This window comes from Rhinoraja longicauda, chromosome 34 (assembly GCF_053455715.1).
Source record: "Rhinoraja longicauda isolate Sanriku21f chromosome 34, sRhiLon1.1, whole genome shotgun sequence".
In the NCBI taxonomy this organism is placed as follows: Eukaryota; Metazoa; Chordata; class Chondrichthyes; order Rajiformes; family Arhynchobatidae; genus Rhinoraja; species Rhinoraja longicauda.
In genome coordinates, this window is record NC_135986.1 from 2,524,789 (window position 1) to 2,550,935 (window position 26,147).

Consider the following 26,147-nt stretch of genomic DNA (forward strand, 5'->3'; position numbering starts at 1 on the left):
GGGGGAGCAAGAGCGGAGCTGCGGGATGTAGAAGAGGCCCTAGTGATAAAATAGCTCCTCCTACACTGTTCCATCAAATGCTCTAGGTGCTGTAGTACAGGTGCTCCTCAACTTACGATGGGGTTACCTTCCGAGAAACCCATCGTAAACCGAAAATATCGTAAGTCGAAATGCATTTAATACACCTGATCACGTGGGCGGAAGCGAGCTGCGGCTCGCTACGGGTCGCTGCCATTTGCACCATCACAAAGTCGAAATATAGGAAGTCGAAGCATCGTAAGTCGGGGAACATCTGTATAAAACACGCTAGACACAGAAACACTCCAGGTGTGCATAACTCAACTCGACTTGATTAGGTTCCAAATAACAAGTGACTCAGAAATGTCTTCATCTGCCCTCCCCAATTTCTGGAAATTATTTACTATCAATGCTCTCGAGTCATAGACCCCGTTACCATCACAATCATAACAGTAAAACATTGATTGCATTGGAAAGGGTGTAGAAACGATTTTAGGACATTAAAAAAATCACGGATGTTTATAGATAGAGTCATAGAGTGATACAGTGAGGAAACAGGCCTAACTTGCCCACTCCGGCCATCATGTTCCAGCTACACTAGTGCTCCCATGCCTGCGTTTGGTCCATATCCCTCCAAACCTGTCCTATCCATGTACCTGTCTGTTTCTTAAACAATGGGATAGTCCCTGCCTCAACTACCTCCTCTGGCAGTTCGTTCCATACACCCACCACCCTTTGTGTGAAAAAGTTACCCCTCAGATTCCTATTAAATCTTTTCCCCTTCACCTTGAACCTATGTCCTCTGGTCCTCGATTCCCCTACTCTGGGCAAAAGACTCTGTGCATCTCCCCGATTTATTCCTCTAATGATTTTATACACCTCTGTCTCTATGCTCATATACTATAAGATCACCCCTCATCATCCTGTACTCCAAGGAATAGAGACCCAGCCTGATCAATCTCTCCCTATAGCTCAGACCCTCTAGTCCTGGCAACATCCTCATAAATCTTCTCTGAACCCTTTCAAGCGACAATATCTTTCCTATAACATGGTGCCCAGAACACCACCTGCGAGTGTGGGGACCCAACACAGACAGAGGAGCACATAGTCACCAGTTGCCCCAAATACCGGCCACCGAATGGTGAACGAGGTCTGATTGACCTGGACGATGACACGTTGGCCTGGCTCGCCTCAACGGAGCTGCAGGTCTAAAAGACACACGACAGAAGAAGAAGAAGTGCCCAGAACAGAACACAATACTCTAAATGCGGTCTCACCAATGTCTTATACAACTGCAACATGACCTCCCAACTTCTATACTCAATACGCTGACTGATGAAGGCCAATGTGTCAAAAGCCTTTTTGACCACCTTATCTACCTGCGACTCGACTTTCAAGGAACCATGCACCTGCACTACTAGATCCCTCTGCTCTACGACACTCTTCAGAAGCCTATCATTCACTGTGTAGGTCCTGCCCTTGTTAGACGTCCCAAAATGCCACACTCTACTTTAAGAGCTGTGGCTCGAGGGCTGTAGACTAATGCTGGAAGCACACAAGTGGCGGCATAGTGGTAGAGCTGCTGCCTCCAAGCGCCAGAGCCCTGGGTTCGATTCTGACCTCAAGTGCTGTCTGTGTAGAGTTTGCGTGTTCACCCTGTGACCTGTGTTTCCGTCCAGTTGATCTGGTTTCCTCCCACATCCCAAAGTTAGCCTCTGTAAATTGCCTCATGTGGGATAACTAGTGTGAACGGACTTTCAATGGTTAACGTGGACTTGATGGGCCGAAGGGCCTGTTTTCATGCTGTATCTCTAAAAATAAATTGCCGATGCTGAAATCTTGAACAAAACACAGAAGTGCTGAAGGAACTCGGCAGGTCAGGCAGTACCTGGGAAAGAAGTCTGAAGAAGGGCCACGACCTAAAACATCACCTGTCCATTCCCTCCCCAGTTGCTGCCTAACCCACAGAATTCCTTATTTTCACTAATGCTGGAAGATGGTTTAAAGCTGGATAGCTTTCCTTCAGCCAGCCCAGACATGATGGGCTGATTGGCCTACTTCAGTATCATACGTTTTCCATGGTTCTGATTCTAGTCTTATTTAGTTTAGAGATACATCGCGGAAACAGGCCCTTTCGGCCCACCGGGTCCACGCCGACCAGGATTCCCGCACATTAACACTATCCTACACCTACTAGGGACAATTTTTACATGTACCGAGCCAATTAACCTACAAACCTGTAAGTCTTTGAAGTGTGGGAGGAAACCGAAGATCTCGGAGAAGACCCACGCAGGTCACGGGGAGAACGTACAAACTCCGTACAGACAGTGCCCGTAGTCGGGTTCAAACCCGGGTCTTGCATTCGCTGTAAGGTAGCAACTTTACCGCTGCGCCATCGTGCCACCCATCTATTGAGTTTTATTTTGTTTCTTCAATGGGGTGCGCTGTCTATAGGCAATAACCTTTTGTACATCAGCAGAAAGCGTTGTCTGAAATTGTGAAACTTATCTTGTACTAACTGTGGCCAGTGACAGCACATACCGAGCTCTTTCAATCCTGAGTTAATAAATGAACAAATAAACCTGATGTGACAACAGGAGAGCAAGCATGTTATATTTGCTTACTGACCACAACTAAAGCCGCGTTAAAGGAACCCATATCAGTACACAAATGAAAAATAATCAGTCCTCAGATTTTTTTCCTGAAACGTGGAGTGAGGATGAAAAGGTTTCTGTAATGGCAACTTGCAGACTTTTCCGATGAATTATTTTCCAATTGCCATTACATCACAGGGAGTCGGAGTGATCTTATGCAGACCCCAACAGAACAGATCTTACAATAGACAATAGACAATAGGTGCAGGAGTAGGCCATTCAGCCCTTCGAGCCAGCACCGCCATTCAATGCGATCATGGCTGATCACTCTCAATCAGTACCCCGTTCCTGCATTCTCCCCATACCCCCTCACTCCGCTATCCTTAAGAGCTCTATCCAGCTCTCTCTTGAAAGCATCCAACGAACTGGCCTCCACTGCCTTCTGAGGCAGAGAATTCCACACCTTCACCACTCTCTGACTGAAAAAGTTCTTCCTCTTCTCCATTCTAAATGGCCTACCCCTTATTCTTAAACTGTGGCCCCTTGTTCTGGACTCCCCCAACATTGGGAACATGTTTCCTGCCTCTAATGTGTCCAATCCCCTAATTATCTTATATGTTTCAATAAGATCCAGTCGTTATTTCCAGTTTAATTGGTTGTTTATTGAAGTAGTTGTACAAATAAGGAGATGAGCATACCAGGCTTGACTTATTTTTCATACAAGTCGTAGCTGGCTGCTCTGACCCTGGTCCGGTCCCAGGTCTCCAGGTCTCCAGGTCTTTCCCAGGTCTGGTAAGAACTGCACACTCTCCCTCCCTGTGTCTGGCACTTCCTGTTCCTTATGCCCATATATACACCACCCTGTGCATCAAGTGCCCCCAAGTGTCCAAAATAATATAGCAAGATATATCCAGACAAAATAATATATGCCAACAGTAGCTGGTCTAAACATAAATGGCTCCTACAGTCTCTTTTTTTTTTGGACACGTTAGAGGCAGGAAACATGTTCCCAATGTTGGGGGAGTCCAGAACAAGGGGCCACAGTTTAAGAATAAGGGGTAGGCCATTTAGAACTGAGATGAGGAAAAACTTTTCCAGTCAGAGAGTTGTGAATCTGTGGAATTCTCTGCCTCAGAAGGCAGTGGAGGCCAATTCTCTGAATGCATTCAAGAGAGAGCTGGATAGAACTCTTAAGGATAGCGGAGTCAGGGGGTATGGGGAGAAGGCAGGAACGGGGTACTGATTGAGAATGATCAGCCATGATCACATTAAATGGCGGTGCTGGCTCGAAGGGCTGAATGGCCTCCTCCTGCACCTATTGTCTATTGTCTATAAATGTTTTACGAATGAACCTGTTTAAAAGTGACCACGAGGCAGCTTGCAAATCACCCATTCTCCCTCCTCACCAACCCACAACAACCAATGTGGCCGAATGATGAGATTAAAACATATCAAAGGAGAGGCAAGCCATCGTATTATCTGGAGATTACTTTCTAAAACCCGAAGCCTGGTCGCCTACGGCTGATGAACAGATGCAGGAGTTACTTACTTATTTTAAAATATTTAAAAACAGAATGAGGTTCACGCAAATGGCGATGGGTACAGAATGAACTACTGCCAGAGCAAGTAGTTGAGGCAGGTACGATAACAGCATTTTAAAGACATTTTAGGCGGTCAAGGTGGTGCAGCGGTAGAGTTGCTGCCTTACAGCGAATGTAGCACCGGAGACCCGGTTCGATCCTGTCTACGGGCGCTGTCTGTACGGAGTTTGTACGTTCTCCCCGTGACCTGCGTGGGTTTTCTCCGAGATCTTTGGTTTCCTCACACACTCCAAAGACGCACAGGTTTGTAGGTTCGTTGGCTTGGTAATTATAAAAATTGTCCCTGGATAGAGAGCGTTAATGTGCGGGGATCGCTGGTCGGCGCGGACCTGGTGGGCCGAAGGGCCTGTTTCCGCGCTGTATCTCTAAACTAAATTTGGACAGGCACATGGATAGGAAAGCTTTAGAGGTATGTGGACCAAACGCAGACAAATGGGACTAGCTTAGTGGGGCACTTTAGCCGGCATGGACGAGGTAGGTTGATGGGCTAATTTGTGTGCTGGATGACTCCATGTCTCAAATGTTTCTGGAGCTAAATTGGGATGAGGAAGGAGATGGGTGAAGTACTCTGTTATGGTGCATATTTCTTGGAGTCTCCAATGAAGGGGAAGTCTGGTGCTTGGTTGAAGTGCCCTGTGAGGAAGATTGTCACTGTGCCCATGGTGAAAAGAAGAAGGGCAATCCAGAAGCAAGCCTTGTCAATGACTTTTCCAATCAGAATCCAGTTTTCGTTTTCCTAAACACACAACAAAAAAATTGTATTATTTTTTTAGAGATACAGCGCGGAAACAGGCCATTCGGGCCAACCGAGTCCGCACCGACCAGCAATCCCCAGACACTAACACTATCCGACACACACTAGGAACAACTTACACCAAGCCAATTAACCTACAAACCTGCACGTCTTTGGAGTATGAGAGGAAGCCGAAGATCTCGGAGAAAATCCACGCGTGTCACGGGGAGAAGGTACAAACTCCGTACAGACAGCACCTGTAGCCGGGATTGACCCTGGATCTCTGGCGCTGCAAGCGCTGTAAGGCAGCAACTCTACCGCTGCGCCACCTTATTGTAAGGTCACAAAATGCTGGAGTAACTCAGCGGGTCAGGCAGCATCTCTGGAGAGAAGGAATGCACATGCAACAGAAGGTGTGCACATGAGGTCCTGTTCCTCCAGTTTGCACATGGACCTACTCTGGCAATGGCAGAGGCCCAGGACAGTTCAGTATATCCTCTATCCAGGCTTTTCACTATTCGCTGAGTTTCAATGAGGTTCCTCCTCATCCTTCTAACTTTCCATCTCAACCCCATTCTCCTGCGTTCCCCCCCCCCCCCCCCATAACCTTTGATATCCTTACAAATTGAGAACCTGTCAATCTCCGCTCTAAAAATACCCATGGACTTGGCCTTCACGACCATCTGTGGCAATTAATCCCACAGATTTAACACCCTCTGAATAAAGAAAATCATCCACGTCCCCTGTCCAAAAGTACGTCCCTTTATTCTGAGGCTGTGCCCTCTGTTCCTAGATTTCCCCACCAGTGGAAACATCCACTCTATCCAGGCCTTTCACTATTTGGTTGGCATAAAGGTCGTCCACCCAGCAACTGATGCTGCCCTGGCCTGGATGTCTACCCTTGACCTACAACTTTAGGCTGTGTACACCATACGCAAGAAGAAGACTATTTGTTTCGTTTCAATGAGGTCCACTTGCATCTTCCTAAACTCTAGCAAGTCGGCACTCGGCCAGCATCGCACTCAGAACATTAGCCTGGACTCTGCTTCCATATCCCTGGAGAGGAATTTGCCCCACAAATTACACAGTTACATCGGCTTGACCCTCCAGCATCCATGCACATACTCACAGAGCCAAAATCATTCTGTTCTTTGCTATTTTTGGCAATGAAGTTGCAAGCATCAACACACGATTTTATCTCTGGGGAGAAGTGAGCCAAATTTTTGTAGAGGTCAACTGTCGTTCCAATATCGATATCTGTGTTTGAGTGGTTTAGAAATACAAGCATCATTAGAGTCATACAGTGTGGAAACAGGCCTTTCAGCGCAACTTGCCTACGCCAACCAATAGGCCCCCATCCGCACTAGTCCCTCCTGCCCATATCACTCTAAACCTATCCCATATATGTACCTGTCCAAATGTCTCTTAAACGGTACGTTGCTACCTGCCTCAACTACCTCCTCCGGCAGCTGGTTAATTAAGAGTACATGGTAAAAGAGTATCACGCAAAACTCAGCAACATCTGGGGCACAGCTGTCCACTTGATCTCCATTTTAAGCGAGCACTCTCCACCATGGCGTGACAGTGTCTCATCTAGAAAGTAAAGTACAGCAAGTTGCTCGGGATTTTTTCTGCAGCATCTCCCAAAAGCAAAGAGGCTGACTGCCAATGATGTCCATGTCCCAATGAAATCAGATTACTAAATATTTACAATAGTCTGTTGGCTGAATAATTTAATGACTGGCGAGTTGACATCCAAACCCATGAACATGTGGAGGAACAGCACCTCATATTTCGTTTGTGTAGGAAAATTTCGCTTGTGTCTGAAGAAGGGTCTCGACCCGAAACGTCACCCATTCCTTCTCTCCTAGATGCTGCCTGACCTGCTGCGTTACTCCAGCATTTTTTGATACCTCATATTTCGCTTGGGTAGTTTACACCCCAGCTGTATGAACATTGACTTCTCTAACTACAGATAGCCCTTGTTTTCCCTCTCAATCCCCTCCCCCTTGCGAGTTCTCCCACTAGTCTTCCTATCTCCGACTACATCCCATCATTGCCCCGCCCCCTCCTCTGAAATCGGACTGAAGAAGGATATCGATCCAAAACGTCACCCATTCCCTCTCTCCTGAGATGCTGCCTGACCCTCTGAGTTACTCCAGCATTTTGTGTCTACCTTCGATTTAAACCACCATCTGCATTTTTTTTTCTCCTACCCATGAACAACTCACCTGCTATCGTCTTGTTAATTCTCTTTAAACCGTGTCTGTCTCTCTGTCGATCAAACATTAGCTCGCTCCTTGGCTTCTTGAGAATGTATTCCTCAGCTTTGATCATAATCCCGAAGGAACTTCTGCGTCTCGGCTGTGGCTTGTCCCAGGAATCCTCAGAAGACTCTAAATGCATGCCCAGGTACTGAGGCAGGAACTCCAGGAACACCTGTGACCACAACATGAAGTTCTTTGACATTGATCTGACCATCAGAGTTGTCCTCTCACCACAGAAGCCACATTCAAAAGCCTTTGTGCGCCCCAACATCCTTGGCAATCTAATTTCTTTACACTCAGTCTTCTCCTTTGTCCATGAGCATCAACAACACCTTGGCATGCTAACTCTCTCTTAAATACATCCAGTGATTTGGCCTCCACTGCCCTCTGTGGCAGAGAATTCCACAAGTTCTCAACTCTCTGAGTGAAAAAGTTCCTTCTCACCTCAGTTTTAAACAGCCTCCCCTTTATTCTAAGACTGTGGCCCCTGGTTCTGGACTCCCCCAACATTGGGAACATTTTTCCTGCATCTAGCTTGTCCAGTCCTTTTATAATTTTATACGTCTCTATAAGATCCCTTCTCATCCTTCTAAACTCCAGTGAATACAAGCCAAGGGTCCTTGTCAGAATGAATCCAGAGACAAAAAGAACACTCAAGGGCAGAAAAGTTTTTAAAAAAACACCTCTGATAATTCCATGGGGACTTACATGTTTGATCTTCTTTGACAAGCTGTGGGTGTTTGGAGTCCTCAAGGAGACATTTAAGACGATCACGCAATTCATTACGATCAACGTTGACACTATCATCGCAAACATTAAATATCTGCAATGAAACCAAGCGCAGAGAGTCAGCTGCACAGCACATAAACAGGCCCTTCGGCCCATCTTGTCCATGTCAACCAAGATGGTATTCTGGGCTAGTCCCCATTTGCTTGCATTTGTCCCATCTTCTATATATTAAAACTCGTTTATTTGTTCCAGAACTACAGCCAAAATGGTACACAATAGGTCGACAATTTCAGGCCCACCTTACTCGCCGTCGTCCCTTTGGTGCTAATGGAAGAAGTTTAATTGAAATCGGTGTTATATTTTTTAAGTTATTCACATTTTAAAGTTTAAATCTATCTCCTAGGGAGGGAATGGGTTAGGGAGGAGGGAGGATAATGGGGGTTGAGGGGGATAGAGTGGGGGGGAGAGGGAGGAGAGGGGGGAGGAGAGGGTGCTGCACCAATGCAGGAGAGGTTTGGGCCCAACTTGGTCTAGTGGTTCTCTAAACCCTTTAAAAAGTCAGAATTGCATCCGCTTCTAAAGCCTCCTCTGGCACCACATTCCAGTTAAGGGACTGCCCTCTGAGTGAAAAAGGTTGTCAATATCTACAACATTTAGCATAGCGTTCTGGGTTTGTCATGCCACTATTATTTACAATCGATATCAGTGATCTGCTTGAGAATGTCAAGAGCAATGAGATCTAAGTTTATTGGCAATACAACATAGGTGGAGACATGAATAGTATCTTTAAGACTTTGGATCAGAGCACTCCTTTGAATATTAATCTACTTGTTTAGACCTCAGAGATGCAGCCTAGCAACAGGCCCTTCGGCCCGCTTTCTGATAATGGTTTAGGAACAGATCCATCCAAGACCACAAGAAATTGCAGCGAGTTGGTGACGTAAGCCAGACCATCACACAAACCAATCTCCCTTCCATGGACTCCGGCTACACTTCACGACTGGGCTTGTATACACCGAAATTTAGAAGGATGAGAGGGGATCTTATTGAAACATATAAGATTATTAAGGGATTGGACACGCTAGAGGCAGGAAACATGTTCCCAATGTTGGGGGAAGTCCAGAACCAGGGGCCACAGTTTAGAAATAAGGGGTACTCCATTTAGAACAGAGATGAGGAAGAACTTTTTCACCCAGAGAGTTGTGAATCTGTGGAATTATCTGTCTCAGAAGGCAGTGGAGGCCAATTCTCTGGATGCCTCCAAGAGAGAGTTAGATAGAGCTCTTAAAGATAGCGGAGTCAAGGGACATGGGGGGAAGGCAGGATCGGGGAACTGATTGCGGATGATCAGCCATGATCACAGTGAATGGTGGTGCTGGCGCTAAGGGTCGAATGGCCTACTCCTGCACCTTTTGTCTATTGTCTATTCACGCTGCCTTGGCAAGGCCACCAGCATGTTACAGCTCCGTGACTGAAGTTGGGATCATTTTGGTTGAGGCTACCTAGATTGAGCATTTCCACAATGCACTCCTGTAGGAAGCTTGCTGAAGACGAGGTCAAACATAGTGGCGAGATAGATTGTGAAAGGTGCCGGGATAGTCTGCTGTTGACTCTGTTCATATTCCAGTTTATCTTGATGGCGTGAGATGGAGACAAATTCCTGTGGGCAGTCTAATTCAAGAAGGTTGCTCGCCAATCCTTGATGGGCCTCCTTCAAATTTAGTTTAGTTTTGTTTAGAGATACAAGGTGGAAACAGGCCCCTCGGCCCACCGAGTCCAAGCCAACCTGCGATCACCAGTTCACGCTTGTTCTTTCCTACACCCTAGAGATACTTTTTCAGGAGCCAATTAACCTACAAACCAACACGTCATTTGGAATGTGGGAGGAAAGCACAGCACCTAGAGAAAACTCACGCGGTCAAAAGGAGATTGTGCAAACTCCGTACAGACAGCACCCGTAGTCAGGATCGAATGTGGGCCTCTGGCGCTGTAAGGCAGCAACTGTACCGCTGCGCCACTGTGCCGCTCATATCAGTTTTCAAGAAATTTGTAGAATATAAGTTTAAAATCACTCTATGATATGAGAATTTTTGTAAGATTTTAGTGACGGCACGGTGGCGTAGCGATAGAGTTGCTGCCTTACAGCGCTAGTGTCCCGGGTTCGATCGTAACTACGGGTGCTGTCTGTACTGAATTTGTACGTTCTCCCCGTGACCTGCATGGGTTTTCTCCGGGAAGCTCCTGTTTCCTCCCACACTCCAAAGACATACAGGTTTGTAGGTTAAATGGCTTGGTATAATTGTAAATTATCCCCAGTGTGTGTAGGATAGTGTTAGTGCGCGGGGATTGCTGGTCGGCACGGACTCGGTGGGCCGAAGGGCCTGTTTCCGCGCTGTATCTCTACACTAAACTAAACTAAAAGATGAATTGAGGGATAAATATTGCGCAGGACATCAGAAAGGATTCTGCAAATCGTGCATTCTGCTAGTATTGAAGCAGTATTGTCACCAAGGGTGTCAGGAGTTATGGGGAGGAGGGAGGAGAATGGAGTTGGGAGGGAGAGATAGATCAGGCATCATGGAATGGCGGAGTAGACTTGATGGGCCCAATGGCCTAATTCTGCTTATAATAATAATAATAATAATAATAATGCATTACATTTATATAGCGCTTTTCATACACTCAAAGACGCTTTACAGGGACTTGGGGTGCCAACTATCTCACTCCCAAATAAGGGACAAGGTGACGTCACCCCCCAGCGCCCAGCGCCCCACGTGACCTCACCCAGCCAGCGGCCACGTGCTCCCGCTCCACCAATGGCGGCTGCCCATGGCTCTGCCTCGTTAGGCGGCCCCGGGGCTCCGGGCCTACAGTGTCCGGGCCTACACTGTCCGGACCTACAGTGTCCGGACCTACAGCGTCCGGGCCTAATGTGGGACAAGGGCTGTCCCGTACGGGACAAACCAACTTAACCCAAAATACAGGATGTCCCGGCTAATACGGGACAGTTAGCAACCCTACTTATGACCCTGGAGCACTCCTGGAGAGGGGTTCGAACCTCCAAGTGGGACACCACAATAAACAGTATCTCTTTGGTTCAGGAAGAGAGAAATCAAACATGTGTATACATATAGTGCTGACAGACGGTGGCTCTTCTGCCCCCTTAACCCCTCTCCCAAATTAACACTGATGAGCAGTTTCTAAATTTAGTAGTGGAGATCACCCATTTGCGGATGTATCACACAGCTCTCTTATAGATTGACATGGCAATACTTTACTGTACTGAATGCACCAGGAGGAATTTCACTGTACATCTGTGCACGTGATAATGTAGAACCATTGACCACTGAATTATCATTAACCAGCTTATAGGACGAGGCAGAGGATGAGACTAATTGCCCAGCTGGGATCAGCTGCTCTTTCCCTGTGTACATACACAGTTGATGTTATTAATAGAATGTTAAAAGTTAGGCAATGGAAACTCTGCAGCTGTTTTTTCCCATTTAACACCTCCGGTTTGCAGTAACACCTGTAATAACAGTAGCTCGTAATCTCCAAAAGGAATACGTTACGGAAGAAACAAGGTATGTTTGCATACTCCTGGCCTTCTACTTTCCAGTGTAAGTAAGTGATTTGTTCAGTCATAGAATCACACAGCACAGAAACAGGCCCTTCGGCCCGCGACTTCCATGCTGACCAAAAAGCCACAGGTAAGCTAGTCCCATTTGCCCGCATTTGGCACATATCTCTCTGAACCTTTCCTCTCTATGAACCTGTCCAAGTGTTCAGAAAGTTAGAAATGACAAATCCTCATCCTTGTTATAAATCCCTTCTAAATCAAGCTGGTGTGGCGGTCCCTGGTGGTGAGCCACGCGTGGTGCAAAGCAAAGATACTAGAGGAGCAAGATGAATCACTCAATCGAAATCGCCTATACTGAAGTGTTGTACGCAAAGGAGCGTAACGTCCGCCATTTTAGTAAGCAAAACCCGCTGTCCGCTATGCCCCTCGCAGTGTAATCAGTGTTTTGGGGGAACATTATGTGTGATGATACCATAAAAATGCAGAATATATCTCATCTATCAATTCACAGATTTTTGCTATTTTTCTTTTGAAATGTTTCTGCCTACTAAAATGGCGCCATGACATACTACGGTATTTAGGGTCGAGTGGTCTATCTTGCTCTGCTCTATTATCTTTGGTTGGTAGGGGAGTTCCAGGAGGAGTTGAACTGGTTGGGCGTTTGGGGAGCTGTATGGTGCTTGAGGAATAAAGAAAACTTCGCTTGACACATGTGTCCCGCTTCATTGGCTTTGCTTAACACTCGTGTCCCGCTTCACTGGTTTGATTGTTTCAGGTCAAAACCACCAGCTTGCAGATTATATATTCAATTAGGTTTACTTTCAAAAAATGGACCTCCAGCTTGTCAACCGCTTGATTTAAATTTGAACGAAACATTGGTGTATTTGGAGTATTTTGTATGTGTGGGAAAGAACTGCAGGTGCTGGTTAAATCGAAGGTAGACACAAAATGCTGGAGTAACTCAGCGGGTCAGGCAGCATCTTGGGAGAGAAGGAATGGGTGACGTTTCGGGTCGAGACCCTTCTTCAGACTGATGTCAAGGGAGGGGGCGGGACAAAGTAGGAATATAGTCGCAGAAAGGAAGACTGGTGGGAGAACTGGGAAAGGGGAGGGGATAGAGAGAGAAAGCAGGGGCTATCTGAAGTTAGAGAAGTCAATGTCAACTTCTCTACATCGGTGAGACCAAGCGCAGGCTCGGCGATCGTTTCGCTGAACACCTCCGCTCAGTCCGCCTTAACCAACCTGATCTCCCGGTGGACTCAGCACTTGAACTTCCCCTCCCATTCCCAATCTGACCTTTCTGTCCTGGGCTCCTCCATTGTCAGAGTGAGGCTCAGCGCAAATTGGAGGAACAGCACCTCATATTTCGCTTGGGTAGTTTTACACCCCAGCGGTATGAACATTGACTTCTCTAACTTCAGATAGCCCTTGCTTTCCCTCTCTATCCCCTCCCGCTTCCCAGTTCTCCCACTAGTCTTCCTGTCTCCGACTACATTCTATCTTTGTCCCGTCCCTCCCCATATATCAGTCTGAAGAAGGGTTTCGACCCAAAACGTCACCCATTCCTTCTCTCTCGAGATGCTGCCTGACCCGCTGAGTTACTCCACCATTTTGTGGCTGCACAAAGTCTGACAGAAACTAAAAGTACCAGACCGATCTAGTCCCATTTCTTCGTACAACATCACCCAGAAAAGATAATAAGTATGAACTGATCTGTGAAAAGTCCAAATTGGGAGTGTGCGTTGCTGAAAGATAGTATTACATGATTTATTTTCTAGGCTGTGGTGTTTCAGTTAGGGTTAAGTAATGAATAGGTTTCTTATTATCATCTTCCAACAGGAACATTGAGGCACAGATCACTTACTTTGTAATGAGTGGAACATTTAATGATGTTTCCGGAACTTTCTTTCCAATCAAGAACAGAAAGATAGTTTGTGCCAGAAGAACAGATATGGAAAGGGTGCATTTTTGACCCCCAGCTGCAGGAAGGAGAAAGAAAGGAAAATGAAATTTGGAGCAATATGTTTTACTTATTTAACATTAATATATGCAGGAACTGCATGCAATTCGCAATTCAAATGGTACATTAGTCCTTATTAATTGGGCATAGGTTCACAAAAGTAAGAGGGTCATGCTGAGATTGGTGATCTTGGTGAGATCACTTTGGAAGTAGTGTCCAACTTTTGATTAGTGTAAGAAAATAACTGCAGATGCTGGTACAAATCGAAGGTATTTATTTCACAAAATGCTGGAGTAACTCAGCAGGTCAGGCAGCATCTCAGGAGAGAAGGAATGGGTGACGTTTTGGGTCGAGACCCTTCTTCAGACTGATGCTTTTGATTAGTTTAGTTTAGTTTAGAGATACAGCGCGGAAACATGCCCTTTCGGCCCACCGGGTCCGCGCTGACCAGCGATCCCCGCACATTAACACCATCCTAAACCCATTAGGGACAATTTTTACATTTACCAAGCCAATTAACCTACAAACCTGTCCATCTTTGGAGTGTGGGAGGAAACCGGAGCACCCGGAGAAAACCCACGCAGGTCACGGGGAGAACGTGCAAACTCCGTACAGACAGCACCCGTAGTCGGGAGCGAACCCGGGTGTCCGGCGCTGCATTCACTGTAAGGCAGCAACTCTACTGCTGAGCCACCGTGCCGCCCTGATTCTTTATCTGATCAAGGATGCACTGGGCCAGTGCAGCATGGATTCACCGGGGGGGGTGGTTGTTCAGTAATAAGGAATGAGGTTAAAAGATACTTGGACAGGTAGATGGATAGGAAAGTTTAGAGGGATATGGGCCAAACGCAGGCAGCTGGGACTGGTGTAGTTGCGGCATCTTGGTCAGCATGGACATAGAAACATAGAAAATAGGTACAGGAGTAGGCCATTCAGCCCTTTGAGCCAGTACCACCATTCAACATTTAGGACTGAGATGAGGAAAAACCTTTTCACCCAGAGTTGTGAATCTCTGGAATTCTCTGCCACCGAAGGCAGTGGAGGCTAATTCACTGGACGTTTTCAAGAGAGTTAGATTCAGCTCATAGGGCTAACAGACTCAAGGGATATGGGGAAAAAGCAGGAACGGGGTACTGATTTTGGATGATCAGCCATGATCATATTGAATGGCGGTGCTGGCTCGAAGGGACGAATGGCCTACTCCTGCACCTATTTTCTACGTTTCAATGTAATATGATCATGGCTGATCATCTAAATTAAGTACCCCCTTCCTGCTTTCTCCCCATATCCTTTGATTCCGATAGCCCTAAGAGCTAAATCTAACTCTCCGGAAAATATCCACTGAATTGGCCTCTACTGCCTTCTGTGGCAGAGAATTCCACAGATTTACAACTCTGGGGCCAAATGGCTGAAGGGCAGTTTCCATGCTGGATGACTAAGCTGCCTGTGTGGCATTTGCAAGCTCTCCCCATTAATACAAAGGTTTGCTTGGGGTGTTTCGTTGTTTCCCATATCTGAACTGTGAGCTGGTAGATTAATTGGCTGTGTAAATTACAATTTGGTATGGGTCGGTAGACACAAAATGCTGGAGTAACTCAGCGGGTCAGGCAGCATCTCGGGAGGCTGACTGAGCCGCTGAATTACTCCAGCATTTTGTGTCTTGCCCGACTCGCTGAGTTACTCCAGCATTTTGTGTCCTGCCTGATCCGCTGAGTTACTCCAGCATTTTGTGTCCTGCCTGACCCGCTGAGTTACTCCAGCATTTTGTGTCCTGCCTGACCCGCTGAGTTACTCCAGCATTTTGTGTCTACCTTCAATTTAAACCGCCATCTGCAGGTTTTTTTTTGCTTTTAGTATGGGTTAATAGTTTAAAAGAAACGAAGGGGAATTAATGTACCTGTAATATAGAATAAATTGAAGGGGTACATGAAAACAAGGAGAGAATCGTAGGATATGTATAGAATAGCAGATGAGGCACAGAATCAGCCATGATCTAATTGAATGTTAAAGTAAGGTCAAAGGACTGAATAGCCCCCCTCCTCCCCCCCACTTATCATGATGTTAGTTCAGTTCACACCAGAATTTTACCACATTTTGCAATTGAACAAAGGTAACTGGGAGGTAGGCAAGTTGGCCTAACCAGTCTTTAGTCCTTAACTATCTTTAATCAGACTTTATCTTGCACGAAATGCTGTATCCTTTATTTGTGCACTATGGGACAGTTTAATTGCAATTGTGTAGTCTTTTCTTTGACTAGATAGCATGTAAACAAAAAAGCCTTTCACTGCACCTCAGTACTAGGGTTGCCAACTGTCCCGTATTAGCCGGGACATCCCGTATTTTGGGCTAAATTGGTTTGTCCCCTACGGGACCGTCCTTGTCCCAGATTAGGCCCGGGGGGTGCTGTAGGCCCGGACACTGTAGGCCCAGATACTGTAGCCCGGGGGCCGCTGTAGGCCCGGACAGTGCAGGCCTGGACGCCGCCTAACAGAGGTTGCCTAGCAACCCGCCTCACGGCCCGGGCGGCCACCATTGGTGGAGTGGGAGCACGTGGCCACTGGCTGGGTGAGGTCACGTGGTGCGCGGGGCAGTGACGTCACCTTTTGTCCCTTATTTGGGAGTGAGGAAGTTGGCAACCCTACTCAGTACACATGACGATAATAAACTAAACCAAACTAAAATGGTGACTTATAATCAACAGTTAGCTTAACACTATATTCTTGGGAGGTGGGAGGAAACCGGAGCATCCTGGGAAGGGGAAACGCTGGCAGTCACTTGGTGAGTGAGCAAATCTCAGACACAGCGCCTGACGTTAGGATCAAAACCAGATGCAAGACTTGCGAGGCCAATACACAAATTGCGATGCCATTTGTACATCAGTTGATACAACTTGAAATCCTTACCTTGCGCTGGCAAGAAGTAGACTAGGACCACCAGAGAGGAAATGAGAACACAGGGGGCAATAATGTTGATGACGTAGAACAGTGGCTTCCTCTGGATTATCAGGAAGAAAATGATCTCCTGGTACTCAGTGTCATCCTTAGTGAACTGCCTGTTGATATTCTTCTTCGCAGGCTTGTGTTTTATTGACCATTCACCATTCTCTGACAGGAAGAAATATCATTGTTTTAGTTTTGGTTTTAAAGATACAGCGTGGAAACAGGAGGCCCTGCACTCCACCGGGTCCACGCCGATCAACGATCACCCGCTCATACTAGGCGCTAGGGGCAATTTACAGAAGCCAATAAACCTACAAACCTGCGCGTCTTCGGAATGTGGGAGGAAACCAGAGCACCTGGGGAAAACCCGTGCGGTCACGGGGAGAACGTACAAACTCCATACAGACAGCGCCCGTAGTCAGGATCGAACCCGGGTCACTGGTGTTGTGAGGCAGCAGCTCTACCCACTGCGCCACTGTGCAGCCCACAGTGTATTAACCAGTGCGTCGAAAGGAACTGCAGATGATGGTATATACCGAAGATCTTATAGAGACATATAAAATTATAAGAGGACTAGACAAGCTCGATGCAGGAAAAATGTTCCCAATGTTGGGGGAGTCCAGAACCAGGGGAGGCCATTTAAAACTGAGGTGAGAAGAAACTTTTTCACCCAGAGAGTTGTGAATTTGTGGAATTATCTGCCACAGAAGGCACTGGATGAATTTTAAAAAGAGTTAGATAGAGCTCAAGGTGCTGGTGGAATCAAGGGATATGGGGAGAAGGCAGGCACGGGTTACTGATTGTGGATGATCAGCCATTATCACAATGAATGGCGGTGCTGGGTCGTAGGGCCAAATGGCCTCCTCCTGCACCTATTTTCTATGTTTGTATAGACACAAACTGCTGGAGTAACTCAACGGATCATGCAGGCAGCTTCTCTGGAGAAAAAGGATAGGTGACGTTTCGGGTGGGGAGTCCCAGCTGCCTGCATGACCCGCTGAGTTACTCCAGCACTTAACCAGCGTCTGCAGTTCCTTGTTTCTACTCTATGGTTCTCCTGGTTTGGGGGAAATGGATGGGCAACATTTGAAGAGCAATTAGAATTGAATAACCAACGGCACAAAGTAAAACAAAAGCCATGATGTACCGGTGAAGTCTCCAGGGTCAGTGTGAATCCATTCAATCAACTGCCCTTTTTCCACTGATAGGTCCAACTTGACCTCACGGGCATTGTAGGTTTGGGACCTGGAAAGAAAACAGCGATGATTTCTCAATTTGTTTTTACTTTCTTTTTTCCTGAAAGCTCTGTTATCCTCGTCCGTGTTCTATTGCACACAGACAATAGCAACGGGCCAGACACGAGTGTTAAATTCATACACCAGACCTCCACAAAAAGCCCTGGAAAAATAAATAACTTGTGGTTGTAAATTACAGCTTTGCATTCCAACCTTTCACATGTTCACAAGTTACAGGAGTAGAATTAGGCCTTTCGGCCCATCGAGTCCACTCCGCCATTCAATCCTGGCTGATCTCTGCCCCCTAATTCCATTTTCCTGCCTTCTCCCCCATAACCCTTGACACCCGTTCTAATCCAGAACTTGTCTATCTCTGCTGTAAAAATATCCACTGACTTGGCCTCCACAGCCCTCTGGGGCAACGAGTTCCACAGATTAACTACCCTCTGACTAAAGAAGTCCCTCCTTACCTCTTTTCTAAAAGAGCGCCCTTTAAATCTGAGGCTGTGACCTCAGGTCCTGGTCACCATACGCTAACCCACTCATTCCTAGGATCATTCTAGTAAACCTCCTCTGGACCCTCTCGAGAGCCAGCACATCCGTCCTCCAGTATGCTCACAGTACTCCAAATGCGGCCTGACCAGCGCCTTATAGAGCCTCGGCATTACATCTGTGGTTTTGTATTCCATTCCTCTTAATATAAACGAATTTGCCTTCCTTACTAAATCTAAATAACAAAAATCTGTGAATTGATAGATGAGATATATTCTGCATTTTAATGGTATCATCACACATACTGTTCCCCCAAAACACTGATTACACTGCGAGAGGCATAATGAACGGCGGGTTTTGCTTACTAAAATGGCTCCTTTGCGTACTGCACTTCAGTATAGGCAATTTCAATGGAGTGGTCTATCTTGTTCCTCTAGTATCTTTACTACTGAGTTACTCCTGCATTTTGTGTCTATCGTCAGGTAAAGGCCTAACACATTAGTTTAGTTTATTGTCACGTGTGGCAAGGTGCTGTGAAAAGCTTTTGTTGCGTGCTATCCAGTCAGCGGAAAGACTACATGATCACAATCAAGCCGTCCACAGTGTATGGATGCAGGATAAAGGGAATAACGTTTAGTGCAAGGTAACGTTCAGTAATGTCCAATTAAAGACGATAGACACAAAATGCAGGAGTAACTCAGTAGTAAAGATACTAGAGGAACAAGATGGACCACTCCGTTTAAATTGCCTATACTGAAGTGAAGTACGCAAAGGAGCCATTTTAGTAAGCAAAACACGCCGTTCATTATGCCTCTCGCAGTGTAATCAGTGCTTTGGAGGAACTGTATGTGTGATGATACCATTAAAATGCAGAATATATCTCATCTATCAATTCACAGATTTTTGTTATTTTTCTTTTTAAATGTTTCTGCAAGTTTCTGCCTACTAAAATGGCGCCATGACGTACTTCGGTTTTTAGGGTCGAGTGGTCTATCTTGTTCCTCTACTTTCTTTGCACAGTAGGTCAGGCAGCATCTCCGGAGAAAAGGAATGGGTGACATTTTGGGTGGGAACCCTTCTTCAGATTGAAGTTCGGGTTAAAGATAGTCTGAGGGTCTCCAGTGAGGTAGATGCTAAGTCAGGACCGCATTCTAGTTGATGAAGTAGGTCAAGTTAAAATCATTCGGGCAGTCACGGTGGCACAGCGGTAGAGTTGCTGCCTTACAGCAAATGCAGCGCCGGAGACCCGGGTTCGATCCTGACTACGGGTGCTGTCTGTATGGAGTTTGTACGTTCTCCCCGTGACCTGCGAGGGTTTTCTCCGAGATCTTTGGTTTCCTCCCACACTCCAAAGACGTACAGATTTGTAGGTTAATTGGCTTGGTAAATGTAAAAATTGTCCCTAGTGGGTGCAGGATAGTGTTAATGTGCGGGGATCGCTGGTCGGCGCGGACCCGGTGGGCCGAAGGGGCCTGTTTCCACGCTATATCTCTAAACTAAAAATGAAGTAGGTTAAGTTAAAACCATTTATAATTCCTTGTTGGTTCGAGCTCGAAGGCTCCCACTTTGAAGCCTGAAGTTGGTTGAACTCAGCCAAGGGTGGGTGGGGGCTGAGTGTTGCTAAACTGTGCAGCTGCTTTCTGGTGTAGGGATCAGTCATCCGTGGGACAGAGTTCAACTCTGACTGGCTCCCCCTTCAGCAGCTGTTTAACGCATGTCAGATTAGAAATGTTGAAAGTTGTTCAAACACCACGGGCCTATCTATGTGCCACCGACTGACTGACTGCCCAGTGACTGGACGGATGTGGCAAGTGACTCAGCGGCATTTATAGCAACCTCCATCCTCATTACTTCCACTGAATGAAATAGAATCTCAACACTTCCCTGACTCCCACGTTGCTAACCGGAGCTAGCAGATCATCTTTCGGTTGGAAGGGTATTTAATCCTCTTCTGAAGGATGTAGGAGTTCCATAAGGTTGTGATGTATCTGTATCCCCACGTTCACCATTGACTCCCTTCCACTGACTCCATCTACACCTCACGCTGCCTCGGCAAGCCCTCCTGCACTATCAAGAACGAGTCTCACCCCCGGCCACTCCCTCTTCTCCCCTCTGCCGTCAGGCAAGAGGTACAGAAGTGTGAAAACGCACACCTCCAGATTCAGGGACAGTTTCTTCCCAGCTGTTATCAGACAACAGAACCGTCCGATCACCACCTGGAGAGCGGATAGTCTGAAGAAGGGTCCCGACCCGAAACGTCACCTATCCATTTTCTCCACAGATGCTGACTGACCAGCTGAGCTTAGAGATACAGCGCGGAAACAGGTTCTTTCGGCCCACCGGGTCCGCGCCGACCGGCGATCCCCACACATTAACACTATCCTATACCCACTAGGGACAATTTTTACATTTACCAAGCCAATTAACCTACAAACCTGTACGTCTTTGGAGTGTGGGAGGAAACCGAAGATCTCAGAAAACCCACGCAGGTCATGGGGAGAACGTACAAACTCCGTACAGACAGCACCCGTAGTCGGGATCGAACCCGGATCTCCGACGCTGCATTCTCTGTGAGGAGCAACTCTACTGCTGCGTCACCGTTGCTCCATCTAGCTGTCTGTCTAGCTGGGGAAGGTTTAGGCCTATTATTGTCACGTTTACTGAGGTTCAGTTCATGCGATCTAGGAGAAGAATTAGACCATTGGGCCCATCAAGTCTACTCCGCCATTCAATCACGGCTAATCTATCTTTCCCTCTCAACCCCATTCTCCTGCCTTCTCCCCGTAACCCCTGACACCCGTACTAATCAAGAATCTGTCAATCTCCGCCTTAAAAATATCCATTGACTTGGCCTCCACAGCCGTCTGTGGCAAAGAATTCCAGTGATAAGCGTTGTTTTGCATGCTGGCCAAACAGATCAGAAGGTCGACACAAAATGTTGGAGCAACTCAGCGGGTCAGGCAGCATCTTGGGAGAGAAGGATGGCTGACGTTTCGGGTCAAGATGCTGCCTGACCCGCTGAGTTGCTCCAGCATTTTGTGTGTACCTTCGATTTAAACCAGCATCTGCAGATCAGATGTGCCAAACATAGATACAATCTGTTCAAGTCAAGTCAAATTTATTTGTCACATACACATACTCGATGTGCAGTGAAATGAAAGTGGCAATGCCTGCGGGTTGTGCACAAAAAGAATTACAGTTACAGCATATAAATAAAGTTAATTAGTTACTAAACATAGCACAAAAAGTGTCGACAAAAATTTAGTCTCTGGGGTTATAAAAGTTGACAGTCCTGATGGCCTGTGGGAAGAAGCTCCGTCTCATCCTCTCCGTTTTCACAGCGTGACAGCGGAGGCGTTTGCCTGATCTTAGCATCTGGAACAGTCCGTTACTGGGGTGGGAGCAAAGGGGGAGATACAGAGTGAGATCGGGAGTGTGTCTATGCTATTTCTACTGCTCCCTGTTGTATATCTCAGCCACTTACCTGAATACAAGGGAACAGTTCTGCCAGTCAAAAGGGAAGTATGTCACAGCTATAGGGCAGGCGCTGCGATATATAGCAGGTGGTAGCCAGTACATGCTGCCAGAACTGTAGACGAGAACGTTGGCGTAGTAGGCGACTTCAAACTGACCGTCAACACTAGGGAAAAGAGGGAGTAAATCCGAGAATCAGAGCACCGCACAAGCTGTTGCACTCCCAACGGGTGTCACACGAGTGTGCGACAGGATAATAGCCATGTGGAAGTGCGACACATACAAAGTAATCACAAAATGCTGGAGTACGGGGTACGGAGTTTGCACGTTCTCCCCGTGACCTGCGTGGATTTTCTCCGAGATCTTCGGTTTCATCCCACACTCCTTAAGAGCTCTATCGAGAGAGAGCTGGATAGAGCTCTTAAGGATGGCGGAGTCAGGGGGTATGGGGAGAAGGCAGGAACGGGGTACTGATTGAGAATGATCAGCCATGATCACATTGAATGGCGGTGCTGGCTCGAAGGGCCGAATGGCCTCCTCCTGCACCTATTGTCTATTGTCTATAAAGACGTGCAGTTATGTAGGTTAATTGACTGGGTAAAATGTGAAAATTGTCCCTAGTGTGTGTAGGACAGTGTTAATGTGCGGGGATCGCTGGGCGGTGCGGACTAGGTGGGCCGAAGGGCCTGTTTCCGCGCTGTATCTCTAAATCTAAAAAAAAGAAGTAACTCAGCAGGTCAGGCAGCACCTAGGAGAGAAGGAACGGGTGACGTTTCGGGTCTTGACCCTTCTCCCGACCCTTTCTTTACACAAAGCAATTGTAATCTGAGAGCATAGAAACATAGAAAATAGGTGCAGGAGAAGGCCACTTGGCCCTTCGAGCCAGCACCGCCATTCATTGTGATCATGGCTGATCATCCACAATCAGTAACCCGTGCCTGCCTTCTCCCCACATCCCTTGATTCTGCGAACCCCTAGAGCTCTACCTAGAGCCTAATACAATGAAACAAAGAGCTGGCAGAGTGACACAAACAGGACAATGGTGAGCTGGGTCTGTATTACAGTATTGTACTACAGTACTGCGTGGGTTTTCTCCGAGATCTTTGGTTTCCCACACTCCAAAGACGTACAGGTATGTAGGTTAATTGGCTTGGTGAATGTAACAAAAAAATGTCCCCAGTGGGTATAGGATGGTGTTAATGTGCGGGGATCGCTGGTTGGCGCGGACCCGGTGGGCCGAAGGGCCTGTTTACGCGCTGTATCTCTACACTTAAAAAATCTAAACTAAAGTATAACAGCTAGAAGGAACTGCAGATGCTGGTTTATGCCACAGGTAGACAAAAATGCTGGAGTAACTCAGCGGGTCAGGCAGCATCTCTGGAGAACACGGAGTGTTGTTTCAGTTTGGGACCCTTTCTTCAGTCTGAAGTGACACACGATAATGTTGGGTTGTGAGTATGTTGTAGGAACACAGTGGACTGAGAGAGAGAGAGAGAGAGGCACACAGAGACAGTACCAACTTAGGAATATTTGACAGTGTAATTTTATGAATTTAAAAGAGAGTTAGATAGCGCTCTAGGGGCTAGTGGAATCAAGGGATATGGGGAGAAGGCAGGCACGGGTTACTGATTGTGGATGATCAGCCACGATCACAATGAATGGTGGTGCTGGCTGGAAGGGCCAAATGGCCTCCTCCTGCACCTATTTTCTATGTTTCTAATAGTGAGCTGTGAATAGGTCACAAGATGACAGCCAGAGAGTGGTCCTGACCTCCCAGTTACTTCATCAGACACCTTTGAACTATTCGGATTTTATTGGACTTCAATGCTATAATCTTACACTGAATGTTGTACCCTTTATCCTTTTATCTGTGCACTGTGCACAGGTTGATTGTGTTCATGCATAGTTTTTTTTTCTTTGATTGGACAGCAGGCAAACAAAACAACAGTACATGTGACAATAATAAACTGAACCAAAATAGGGACCTTAGAGAGAGTCACGCGTTAGAAGTGAATCGGCATTGTATAATAGGCAGCTATTTTTGCAGAATAATAGTGAGTTAGGTGTTAGAAAACAACTAGCCGGGCAAGGACCCGTTGGGTCCAAACCTCTCCTGCAGGCCCGGCAACCCTCCCCCAACTGACGACACTCACCCACTCCATCCCCCCTTCAAACTCCCCCAGGGCCGGGGCAGGCGAGGGGGGAGAGGGAAGGGGAGAGGGAGCCACTCACCCGGACCCCGGGCGGCCAGCAGCAAGAGAGCTCTCCTCACACCCCTCCCCCCCCTCATTGGCCGCCACTCCCGTCTCTCGGGCGGGACCCGGGCCCCCGCCCCTCCCCCCCCCCTCCGAGCGGCATCCAATAATGTCCTGGGATTGTGTTATTGGACAGCAGTGAGCTCGGACTGTTGTTTACTCATAGCAAGGTGAAAGTATTTTGCAGGTAATAGTAACTGAAAGCCCATTCATAAGTTCATGAGTGATGGGAGCAGAATTAGGCCATTCGGCCCGTCGGGTCGACTCCGCTATTCAATCATGGCTGATCTATCTTTCCCTCTCAACCCATTCTCCCGCCTTCTCCCCATAACCCCTGACACTTACTAATCATGAATCTGTCAATCTGCGTTTTAAAAATACCCAATGACTTGGCTTCCACAGCCGTCTGTGGCAATTAATTCCACAGATTCACCACCCTCTGGCTAAAGAAATTCCTCCTCCCCTTTCTAAAGTTACGTCCTTTTATTCTGATCCTAGGCCTCTGGTCCTAATCTCTTTCCCACTAGTGGAAACATCCTCTCCATATCCACTCTATCCAAGGCCTTTCACTATTTGGTAAGTTTCAATGAGGTCCCCCCCTCATCTTTTTAAACTCCAGGGAGTACAGGCCCAGAGCTGTCAAATGCTCACCAATAATTCCTGGGATTATTCTCGTAAACCTCCACTGGCCACTCTCCCACGCGAGCGCATCCTCAGGTAGACACAAAATGCTGGAGTAACTCAGCGGGTCAGGCAGCATCTCTGGAGAGAAGGAATGGGTGACGTTTCGGGTCGAGGCCCTTCTTCAGACCCGAACCGTCACCCATTCCTTCGCTCCAGAGTTCCGCTGAGTTACTACAGCATTTTGTGTCCATCTTCTGCTTAAACCATCATCTGCGGTTCCATCCCACAACAACACACCCTTCCTCAGATACGGGGCCCAAAATTGCTCAGAATACTGTGGAGGCCAATTCACTGGATGTTTACAAGAGAGAGTTAGGGCTAACGGAATCAAGGGATAAGGGGAGAAAGCAGGAGCGGGGTACTGATTGTGGATGATCAGCCATGATCATATTGAATGGCTGGCTCGAAGGGCCGAACGGCCTACTCCTGCACCTATTTTCTATGTGCATTTTAATACGCATTACACATTTGGTAGAAGTTTCTAGGAGAGTGTGATAAAAGCTGGGCGTTGTGTGTACGACGGTAGCATAGAGCTAGGGTACTCACTTGTTCTCAAGGACAATATCAGGAAGCCAGAGCAACCCAGAAGGAATCCTGAGCAGATCTATCCCCTCGTATAGGGACTCGTTCCACGAGAGGCGATAATCACTCCATTGCTGTTAGTGGAATGGAAATTCACAGCCGTATTAGGTTAGTAGACACTTATTTATTCCTACCCCTTCTCCGCTACTCATCAATTAATTCACAAATTTTTATCTTATCTTCATATATATATATACACATGCACAAACATATATAGGAAAATAAACTGCAGATGCTGGTTTACATTGAAGGTAGACACAAAATGCTGCAGTAACTCAGTGGGTCTCGACCCGAAACGTCACCCATTCCTTCTCTCCAGAGATGCTGCCTGACACGCTGAGTTACTCCAGCATTTTGTGTCTACCTTCTACACAAACATATACATACATACATATATCCATACATGAGGGGAGGGGGGAATGGGGTAGATTCAGTGGAGGGGCAAGTGGGGGTGGGGTTGGGGGGATGGAGTGGGTCAGTGGGGGGAGGAGGAGGGATATGGGGGATTGAGTGGGGGGGGGAAATTGAGGGTGCTACACCCATACAGGCGAGGCTTTCGGTCCAGGGCTCACTCAGTCACACCCTCTCCCCTTCCCTGTCCCCCCTCTACGAGGAATGGGCCCAACGGTTCCACTTGGTCTAGTACATACATATATGCACACGTGCTAACATACATATATGCAGTTTATAAACAATTATCCTAATTCTACGTACAACGCGAATATCACATTGTGTCAATAAACTAAAAGTTAACACTTATCATTCTAATACCTCTGGAAAAAAAAAATTGTACATCTTCTTGAACAGAGTAATGTTTCTGTTTTTCTTGAGTTCCACATCCAAATCATCCCACAATCTTATGTAGCATATTGTACAAACTGTCAGCAAAATAATACTTACTATTTCAATCCAGACGTTCGTAGTAAGTACCTCCTTCTTTTCATTCTGATTGGGAAGAAACGGATGATATCGGCAGGTTAAGTGTGTAGGAAAAAAACTGCAGA

The 26,147-nt window shown here is 46.9% G+C and overlaps 1 protein-coding gene across 1 annotated transcript in view; it reads right to left on the reverse strand.

The window, feature by feature from the left end:
- Nucleotides 1–4,784: 4,784 nt before the first annotated feature.
- The window catches only part of chrne (cholinergic receptor, nicotinic, epsilon), a 29,982-nt gene continuing 8,619 nt past the window's right edge, over nucleotides 4,785–26,147 (reverse strand). Inside the window, exons 3-12 of the mRNA XM_078427773.1 lie at nucleotides 26,044–26,088; nucleotides 25,108–25,217; nucleotides 21,633–21,788; nucleotides 17,569–17,666; nucleotides 16,386–16,586; nucleotides 13,387–13,501; nucleotides 7,922–8,036; nucleotides 7,178–7,385; nucleotides 6,076–6,203; nucleotides 4,785–4,949 (exon numbers count right to left, since the gene is read on the reverse strand). Coding sequence (XP_078283899.1) covers nucleotides 4,785–4,949; nucleotides 6,076–6,203; nucleotides 7,178–7,385; nucleotides 7,922–8,036; nucleotides 13,387–13,501; nucleotides 16,386–16,586; nucleotides 17,569–17,666; nucleotides 21,633–21,788; nucleotides 25,108–25,217; nucleotides 26,044–26,088 — 1,341 coding nt within the window. The remainder of the gene's footprint in view (nucleotides 4,950–6,075; nucleotides 6,204–7,177; nucleotides 7,386–7,921; nucleotides 8,037–13,386; nucleotides 13,502–16,385; nucleotides 16,587–17,568; nucleotides 17,667–21,632; nucleotides 21,789–25,107; nucleotides 25,218–26,043; nucleotides 26,089–26,147) is intronic.